The following is a 10,690-nucleotide window of genomic DNA, read 5'->3' as shown; positions in this document are numbered from 1 at the left end:
GTGGACCTGGCCAGGTAGTCACGGAGGGAACGGTCTTTGCGGAAGGCGGAGAGGGGTGGGGGGGGAAATATATCCCTGGTGGTGGGGTCTTTTTGGAGGTGGCGGAAATGTCGGCGGATGATTTGGTTTATGCGAAGGTTGGTAGGGTGGAAGGTGAGCACCAGGGGCGTTCTGTCCTTGTTATGGTTGGAGGAGTGGGGTCTAAGGGCGGAGGTGCAGGATGTGGACGAGCCTGAACTGAAGTGCTGTGCTCTTCCCGCACCACTAATCCAGAATCTGGTTCCAGCATCTGCAGTCATTGTTTTTACCACAATGCTAAGAATGGTTTACTAATACAGCATATAAGGGGCCGAATTGAATTACTGTTAACTGCTAGGATTTAAATGCAACAGGATAACTTCTCTATATGAGGGGAACACTAATCAATATAACACTACAGAATATAATTAAAATCCTCTTTATATATTTGAAATAAAAATCTTTCAATCTGAAATGGCCTTCAATAATTTCTTTGCCAGGTAATCTAGTTGGACCCACTGCCTTAATGGAATTTTGGTGTGCAGGTATTACAGTGTGCACATTTTGTTTGTACATATTTATTTGATGAAACTAAAAGTGCAGTCTCAAATATTTACAAGAATACCAATTTAGAACTCAAGACTGAATGTCACCTTTATGGGGATTGCCTCTTCAATTTTAAACTAACCACAATTCATTATTCCGTATTTGACTCCCAAAATTTTAGATTTTGTTGAATAAGGCAGTACCCACTGCATTGTAGTTTTGGGAATGGGAAATTTCATCTGGAATTGTTCAGAAGATTTATCAATTTTGATAATGGATGCAGATATAGAGAGTGTTTGATCACAGAACTCTGTACAATATTTTGTGTGTCCACAGTACAGCACTGATCTAATTATAAGAGTCAATAGAACTGAGTAGAAACTGTTAGAACTTGAAGAAAATTATTCCACAAGTATATCTGACAACATAGTACTTGTGATTCATCACCACAGTAAGCAACAAATTCTGTAAAGTGCATATGTACACAAATGAGTTGAGGACAATGTAGAATTTGTGAATATCCAAACCAAACAACACCCAGACTCTCTCATTCTACACTTGCATGATGAATGGTAACTTGGAAAAGCTACTTCCTATGTACCTAATATCCATTTCCATAGTTGCAATCCAGTACTGAGAAAGGGTGGCAGGCTGCAGCCTCACTGACAGAACTGTTATGTAATACAATATTACAGCAATGATGCATCAATCACAGCACCTTTCTTCCAGTTACTACACTGTATTCAGTGAAATCTAGACTGGAGAGTGTATAGTGTAAGTTTGCAGGTTATGATCTCTAACGTCTCCTATATTAATTATTTCAGACTCATTGTCCTCTGGTGATGATGATGAAGATGGCGGATCTGAAGATTCAACTCCAGATACCAATGACGGTCATGCTTATCCTCAGAAAGGTCAGCTATTTAGATCACACAGATTAAAAATAAATCCGAAGAGACTGGAGTTGAGCATCAGTAAATGTTTATGTCGTCTTCCAAAAATGTACTGTCCAACAGGTTGGACTATAACCTGGTGTTGTCTGATTTTTAACTTTATCCATCCCTGTCCAACACTGGCTCCTCCTCATCAAAAATGTACCCATGATTGAGGCTAGCTGGAGGGATGGGCTGTAATTGGCTTTATTGGATTCACCTGCTTTTTGTGCCAAAGACAAATCAGGACAATTTTCCACATTATCAAGTAGAAACTAAGAATAAGCGGCACTGGAAACACCTAGTTTTGATTTGCATGTTGATTAGTAGCTGTTTCATGGTAAGATGCAGAGTGAGCAATAGTAGGACAATGTGCTTTTCATCCACCTAACATCATACCGGCCGTATCTTGGCCACATTTGTAAATGTTCATTTAAATCAGCTCTTCGTGAGGCTGTGCTCTCAGGATGGTTGGAACATTTCAGGACCCTAACTTGTCTCTAAATTCAAGAAGCAACTGAGTGACTTGAGAACCAACAAGTCAGCTCCCCAATTAAATTGCTCTGTGTATTTCAGGGCGACAATTTGTCTTTGCTCTAATTGTTCAGGCTCTGAGGATCAGTCTGCTTCGAAATGCGTTGCCTAATTACCACAGGAGTTCCCAGTCCAGCTAATTGAGACAATTACTGTGGAGCTGATTAGGTAGGAATGTTAAGGAATGTGCCGAAGCTTTGGGGGAGTTTCAAATAGTTCGTGTTTGATGTTTCTTTTGAGTTTCATTACACAGAGCTCATAGATTCACATTAAAAGATTAGACTCAGGTTGACCAGTATGTCAAATTTTTAGCAGTTCTGGAGTTAGTTCAGAAGTTTGCCCTAAGTACTCCATTAAAACCCAATTTGCCTCCACCCTACACATCCCCATTCAAGTTATGTTTATTGCCAACTGACAGCAGAATTCCCCTTTCAAAGAGCTATGGAGTTAGTTTCACTGTGACTGTTTCCCTATATCTCATTTTCATTTCTCCTTATTAATCCAATTCCCTTTTGAAAGCAGCTATTGTAATGAATTTGAATGCATCACTCTCAAGACTCAACATCCTAATTATTCATCATATAAAAACAATTTTCCTCATTTCATTTCTGACTCTTTTGCCAATCCCCCTAAATTTGAGCACTCTGGTTAGCAACCTTCAGCCTCAGGACATAGTAGGCCGAACATTTCAAAATTTGAAAATATTGAGGGAGTGGGACCATTTCTGAATCTTGAGCCTGTTGACTCTGTTGAAGGCAGAAATTCATTGGCAAACTGACCTAAAGCAGTATTTCAAAATGTGCTTCATGGTTCCTATCTCCATAAGGCTTGGTTTCTCTTGGTATAACCAGTCAAGATTTTAAATATCTTGACCAAATGTCATTTAACTTTTTCTATTCCCTGGAAAGTAACAATAACTCCTCTGGTCTATTCATGTAATTGTAATCTGTCATCACTGGAAACAAATGAGTAAATCTCTTTTACATCTCTCCCAACCTTCACGTTTTACAATATGGTCCCTGGGAAAGGGCACGTTAGTGCCAATGAGAATGAACTGGTATTTTGTACACCTTCAGCAGACTTTCCAGTTTATAGACTGTCACATCTCAACAATATTCTGCATTGGATTTCATCTGCCATGTGTCATTACAGTTCAAGGACATAGAGCCTATGTCCTCTCAAATTCTATCATTTTCTTCCTTATTGCTTACTATGCTTCCAAGTTTCATATATTCTGCAAATTTCAAAATTGTGCTTTCTAACCTCCAATCCAGATTATTAGCATTCCAAAAGCAGTAGGGGATATAATGATGAATCCTTAGGAACACCATTATATATTTCAGTTTGAAAAATAGTTTTGAAAAATAGCCTGTCACCATGATTCTTCTCTATCACCTCATGAGTTTTATGTCCATACAGCTACTGACCTTTTAATCCAAAGGGTTTCAATACTGGCATGCCTGATATGTGGTACTTTTACAAATGTCTTTTGAAAGTCCGTTGAACATTAAGTGAGCAAATCCTGACTGGCAATTTACCACTCAATGTATACACTCAATGTATACACTCAATGTATACACTCAATGTATACACCTGTTCTAATGTAAGCATGATAGTGCACTGTAATTCAGTGGTAGTATTCTTGTCTCTGAGTCTGAGATGCAGTAATGAGAGAGCTCACTGCAATGTTGGAGGTGTCATGTTTTAGATTAAATGTTAAGTCAAGGCTGTCTGCATTATCAAGTGACGATAAAAGGTACTATAGTACTTTTTGAAGAATAGCAAGGAAGATGTCTTGGCACCTGACGGGCAGCCCTCCCAGTACATAGGCACCATTTACCCTTCAAACAAACCACCAATGATAGATCTCTGATCTAAGGTCGTTTACTCATGACAGGTTGTGAGAGCTTGCTACATGCATATTGGTCACCATGGCTACCATGTCACACCACATGACTTCATTCTAAATGTGATTTATTGGGTGTGAAGTATTTTGGGTTGTTTTGATGATATGAAAAATGTGATGTATGTTCAAGTACTTGCATGGTTGCATTGTAATATTGCTGCTGTGTGCTTTTATTGAAGATATGTACCACAAATCTGAAGCAATTTCACTTCTTATACTAATGTTCTGACCAAAATCAACCTGTCTTGAGCATCAGGAGCAATTGATTAAATAGACAATGAAACAATTGTTTTTCATAATAGATAAATTCACTGATTGTTGCTATCAACGTGGAGCCCAGGTGAGCTCAAAGTGAGCACAGGTACAAGTTATTGGCTGAAAAAGTACTAATTTCTAACTGAAGAGCTTTTCTTCTTGGTTTCCATTCCAACACTCAGGAGCACCTTACTGGACACATTTTGAGCGTATGGAGAAGCATTTACATGTGGTTCCAGCTGCAAATACTGTGAAATTTCGCTGTCCAGCTGCCGGAAATCCCATTCCGACCATACGCTGGCTGAAGAATGGTCGGGAGTTCAGGGGAGAGCAGAGAATCGGAGGCATTAAGGTATAACTCACTTTCACCCATGTAAAACATATTTCTGTGGATAAGGGTTCATTTAGATCCAGAAGGTTCACATTCAAAACACTCAAATGAGATTTTGAATTTAACTAAAAAGGTTGATAAATACTTTTTTCTTGATCAATGAGACCTTTCCTGGAATTTGACACATGCAGATCATGTATGCCTTCTTTATAATGACCTATTTACTCTTGTTTGGGATGTGGATGTCACTGGTGAGACTGGCATACATTGCCCATCCTAAGATACTCTTGAGCTAATTGGTTCTCTAGACCATCTCAGAGACATGTTTTGGGTCTGGAATCACACATAAGCCAGAGCAGGTAGAGATGGCAGATTTCCTTCCCCAAAGGCTATTAATGAACCAGGTTTTATGTCATTTGACAATAATTATATGTTACCGTTAGAAGAGCTTTTAAGTCTCAGTTTTATATTTTATTCAAATTTCATCATTGTCCCCAGAATATTAGCCTGGGTCTGGATTTTAGTGACATTACTGTCTCCGCACTTCCACTCCTCCCCTCATTAATGAGCATATCTACTCTTTCCCTTAAATCATAACCATTTAGCCAAGCACACAAAACCACAAGAGATTTAATTTATGTTGGCAAACTTCACAAGTCCATCAGAGATCAGGTGCCTAATCCTCCACCAACTAATCCATTAAGGAAAGGAGTGTGAAGCAATACAATTCCTACCCTTCTTGTTTTCTTAAGTGTATTGCTTTGATGTAACACAACCCCACGTATTCAATATTGTGTTTCAAACCACCTGAGTGTTCCTACATTACTGCAGAATTGACATTGGCATTACAAGGTTCATATAGAGCTAAGCTGCTGTATAAAAGACATTACCATCTGAAAGACAAGCCTGGGGTACTGCGAGCAGCAGTGTGAATATCACATTAAAGAAAGTGGTTTATATGAATAATAAATGATCAGAAAGGAAGAAATGAATGAATGATGCATTCCTTACATTTAGAATTCTGCCAGCAGAGCAGAAGCCATAACTAACAACAAAAAAGAACGAGTTTGATAGCTGTAGATTTCTTTTCTAGGAAGTTAGGAATATATCTGAGATGTGTTTATGAACAACATTTTTAAATTCATATTTATCATTTCTGACAGAATTGCTAATGTTGTTTAAAAAGCATTCTCAGTTCATTGTATTCTATCATGAAATAAGCTTCTTGGCTGAGTTGGCAGTTCTCTCACTAGTGAGTCTTAAGGTTGCCAGTTCAAGTCCTTCGCTAGGCTTGGGTGAATGAGCGTGACACTTGAGTAATACTGAAGAAGCAGAACATTATTAGGGGTGCCTTATTTCAAATGAACATTAAAATAAAGCCAGTCTTCCTGTTTAAACAAAATAATAAGTCCAATAACTATTTCAGTCAAGATCACCAAAAACAAGATAAGTTGTTACTGTTTGAAGGGCGTCGTATTTGTCTACATTACCGGAGTTAATTCTATGGCTGTAAGTTACTTTGGTGTGCCCTAATGATAATTTAAACACTATATAAATGCAGTTTCTTTCTAAGAACAGACCCAAAAAAGGTTATTTAAGTGTATATTGTAAGCAGAATGAAATATCCAGCATCGATAGCCCAAATCTGAATCCAGAGTAGAATTAGTTAGGGTTGGGCTTGGGTGTGAGGTCTGAAAAATATCCCCCGAGCATTTCAGCATGAGACCCAAGAAATTCAACTGCCTGTCCGTCACTGTCAAGCTTTGGCTGTTCCTGAGATTAGTAATAGCCATGTTGGCTAAGGAATACCATTGAAGTTAAAGGGATGTTGTTTTCAACAAAATTTGTTTGCCAAATCTCATTTACTATGTATTACCTAAAACTTTGTGATCACATCACTTCACACATGATATCATTATAACAAACATGGTTATATGTTATCCCAACAAGCGTTGCTAAATCAAATAGAAGGGAGGTTAGATGTTAAGCAAAGTATCCTTGGCAGAGACCCAACAAGTACTCACTAGGACAGCATTTACATGTGTACAAAATTCCTGTTCATTGATTTTAATCTAACAGAATGATAGAAAAACCATGTAGACAAGAATACAATCCTGAGAGATTTAGTTTGATTTCTTGTTAGTATTAATTGTGTTTTGTTTTAGTGATTTTTGCAAGTTTGTTTGCCTTTTAACTGGTTTGCAATTTTAAAATTCAATTTATCCTGTCAGCTGCGGCATCAGCGTTGGAGCCTGGTGATGGAAAGTGTTGTACCATCTGACCGTGGCAACTATACCTGTGTGGTGGAGAACAAATATGGTAGCATCAATCACAGCTATCAGCTGGAGGTTTTAGGTATGTGATTGACAGAAAATCAAACTGATATAGAAATGGGGGAATAATAAGAAGAATATTGATATTTTTAATGAATCTTGATTCTTGTTCTTATAGATTCTGATAATTATTTTGCTGAATTAATTCAGATTATTTGTACTGTATTCCTTTAAAAACTAAATGCGTGATGTTTTTATTAAAATAAAGAACAGAGGAATGTCAAATGGGTAAACTACAATATTTTTCCACTATTATTGGCAACAATGATTTCTATGCTTTGATCTTCTGTGCTAATCCGTATGTGTAATAGTTTGGATTTTCTGCTTCAACACTGTTGAGATGATTTGCTCTCCAAGTTCATTATTGTTTTGAAAATTAATATTGGGGACTGAAAATTCTAGCCAGTATTCATAACTAAGCCATATTAGGCCTGTTTGTTTGGCTTCTGATACTCAAGCTTAACATTGTGCCACCAAAATGGAATGAATGCAATTTCAGGGAAAATCATCTAATTAGAGTTAGGTAATTATAGGTAAAAGGGCACCAATTACTATGATTCTGAAAAAGGCAGAATTTTGCATGTGGACTATCGATTCATGTTATCTAAATTCCAAATGCTGATAACAATCAAACAAGAGCAAACGTCTACAAATGATTGGAAAATTTCCGTGAAAGCCAGGTGTTTTTGTTGGACTTGGTTGTGGTTGATGTTGGATCTGAGCCGATATGATGATTCTGGTTGACCTAAAATGTTATTAGTGTTGCAATTAGCATCAGTGTAGGGCTTGACCACAATCTTTGTGCACAACAAAACTTCAAAGGAACATCAAAGGTCACAAGGCTGTTATCTGTAATAATGAAACCTATTATGAGTTGCTCTGATTCTCCATCTTACATTGCCTGTTTATCTGTCCTCCATATCTTATTTCCATTGGGAATTGATGTTGACAATTTCTGCCTGGAAATTATTTGAAGAATGGAAGGAGTCAGCTAGGTTCTGTTATGATTAGCAATGCAAGTAAATAGTGAATAAGAAACTTTGAGAGTGTTGCCATAGTGCCATTTTCTTCCCATTAAGAGTAGTCTGCGGATGACTGAGGACAATTGGCTAAATAAATGCAGCGACAAAAATAAATAGACATTTAAGTACCAGAACTTCCTGAACTCTGTGTATAATTATAATGCACACATAGATTCTCAAGATTGCAAGCTTATTTATCCTTAAATGCAGTATCCAAAATATATACATATACATATAAAGTAACATGTTCTTCCACAGAGAGATCTCCTCATCGACCTATCCTGCAGGTGGGTCTGCCAGCTAACAAATCCGTGGTGGTGGGAAGCAATGTAGAGTTCCACTGCAGAGTCTTCAGTGATGCCCAGCCTCACATCCAATGGCTGAAACACGTGGAGGTGAATGGCAGTAAATATGGACCAGATGAAGTCCCCTATGTCCAAGTTTTAAAGGTAAGTATGTGGGCCAGTAAATAAAATATTTTTAGGGACTATAGGCATTCTAAAGCTGGTTCTAACCAATCAATTAGAGTGCACTTACTGGATAAGCTGGCTCTCAAATAACCTTTACAGTAGCATGCTATTATTATTATTTTGGTGCAAACAATGCTATTATGTACTTGAATAGCCACATTATTTCCTATTTCATCTCCCTGTAATCCAATATTATGCACCTGCAAAACACCATTTATACAGATGCTGTGTATGCAAAATGTTAAACCGAAAGTTGATGTATTTCTACTCTCTTCACAGACTGCTGATATCAACAGCACTGAAATTGAAGTCCTCTACCTGCATAATGTCACATTTGAGGATGCAGGAAAGTACACCTGCTTGGCAGGCAATTCCATTGGGATCTCTTACCACTCAGCATGGCTGACAGTTTTACCAGGTACGTTCTGTTGAATATAGGTTGGAACCAATATAAACTGGTGGAAACAGAATGTGAAAACTTCTGTAAAGATTGTGGAATCGGTTTTTACCTGAGGTTATACAGGCTTTGTATTGTAGATAATGCGTAAATCTTGGCAGAAATTTCATCCTGAGATGCTGTGTCATTTTAATTCCTTAAACTCACTTAAACATTGAAAGACAGACTTCTGCTAAAATTAGGGTGGGGATTGGGTGCAGGGACATTAGTGCCAACACAGTGGGAGGGGGGCAGAAGTTAAGACTTGAGCCTGATTTCACCCCGCAGATAAATGAATTGTTATTAGCACAATGATCATGCAATGACAGGTTCACAGATGCTGCTAGTCAAGTACAGCCGGTCAGGCAGCATCCATGTTGCAGGAGAGTTGACGTTTCGGGCATAAAGCCTTCATCAGGAATCTGAATGTGATTAATGGAAGAACAAGTAATCTTCAGTAAAGAGGAGTGTATGTACTGACCACGCCTGTTTAGGCTCCTCAACTAATTGCCATCACATCCTGCTGCCAGGTTTGGTCCTGACAATCACGCTCTAATGTTTGTTAATAGACAATAGGTGCAGGAGTAGACCATTCTGCCCTTCGAGCCTGCACCACCATTCATTATGATCATGGCTGATCATCCTTAATCAGTATTCTGTTCCTGCCTTATCTCCATAACCCTTGATTCCACAATCCTTGAGAGCTCTATCCAACTCTTTCTTAAATGAATCCAGAGACTGGGCCTCCACTGCCTTCTGGGGCAGAGCATTCCACACAGCCACCACTCTCTGGGTGAAGAAATTTCTCCTCATTAAAAAGGCACTGCAATGCTGGTAACATTACACCATGACCTTCAAATGTGAAGTGGTCCCAAGCTTGTCTTGGGTGAGGAATCCTCCTATGTCTATCCTGAGTGGAAGAAACAGGCACACACAAAGCACTCAACTACCTTCACCTTTCATCTGCACCATTCCAGCCAGATACAAATGGACCCTTGTTTGAAGAAAGTGTAGTGTTATGTACAAAGAGGAATGTTGGCCATTGATCTTCCTGCTACCTTTGCTGTGTGGATAATGATACACTCTGCTTTAGGTACCTATAAGAAATAGTTTTTGCATGCTGGTTGACATATAGGTGAAAATTGTAAAGAATATTCATGAGAGTTATTTTATGTCTTATTTCATAGAAGAGGAACCCCTGAAAACAGCTGACTTCTCTGGAGCTAAATACACGGATATCTTGATTTATGCTGCCACCTCCCTAGCCATCATCTTGTCAGTGGTCATTGTTATATTATGCAGGATGCAGGCAAGATCCACCAAGAGGGCTTTTGATCCACTCCCTGTGCAGAAACTCTCCAAGTTCCCTTTCAAAAGACAGGTAATTAAACTCTAAACAATAGTCTCCATTTGTTCTCCATTTCTTTTCTTCTTTGTCTCTGGAGGTAATCATTCATTTTGGTTGCATGGGCATCAACAGCCATCTCGTACCTTCTCTCCTTTTTTGAGCCTGGCAGGCTGTTCAGCATTGGATCAGAGCTTGTTCCTGCTCTCACTCAACATTTGCAATATTAATAGGGGGCCGCAAAGATTGGCAATCCTGACTATATCTTCTCAAATCTAGAGATGCTGAGACTAATTGTAACTAACACCTATAAGCACTCTGACTATGGCTTGCTAACTCAGCACAATCTACATTTCTTGTGCAGAAGCACACAGTAGTAACAGAAGCATGCTATCAGAGTACATTACATGGTCTGAAGCTACAGTTGGTGATGCAGATTCTTGACCTGTTAATACCTGCACTAAACAACCAAAGTTCAACAATAACATTGCTCAGTCAATCTACATGACCACAAGTTGAGTCTTGCCGGAGATAAATTGGGGGGTTGGAGGGGGAGCAGTTG

The 10,690-nt window shown here is 38.6% G+C and overlaps 1 protein-coding gene across 2 annotated transcripts in view; it reads left to right on the top strand.

Annotated features, from left to right (window-relative positions):
- LOC122556821 (fibroblast growth factor receptor 4-like) overlaps positions 1–10,690 on the top strand; it is a 63,580-nt gene that overhangs the window by 32,176 nt on the left and 20,714 nt on the right. For both annotated transcript variants that reach the window (XM_043704027.1, XM_043704025.1), the window contains exons 4-9: positions 1,389–1,478; positions 4,374–4,543; positions 6,754–6,877; positions 8,136–8,326; positions 8,627–8,765; positions 9,971–10,164. In XM_043704027.1, coding sequence (XP_043559962.1) covers positions 1,389–1,478; positions 4,374–4,543; positions 6,754–6,877; positions 8,136–8,326; positions 8,627–8,765; positions 9,971–10,164 — 908 coding nt within the window. The remainder of the gene's footprint in view (positions 1–1,388; positions 1,479–4,373; positions 4,544–6,753; positions 6,878–8,135; positions 8,327–8,626; positions 8,766–9,970; positions 10,165–10,690) is intronic.

The sequence above is a fragment of the Chiloscyllium plagiosum genome, chromosome 14, assembly GCF_004010195.1.
Source record: "Chiloscyllium plagiosum isolate BGI_BamShark_2017 chromosome 14, ASM401019v2, whole genome shotgun sequence".
Lineage (NCBI taxonomy): Eukaryota > Metazoa > Chordata > Chondrichthyes > Orectolobiformes > Hemiscylliidae > Chiloscyllium > Chiloscyllium plagiosum.
The sequence above is the reverse complement of the archived record's forward strand: the minus strand, read 5'-3'. Positions and strand labels throughout refer to the sequence as shown.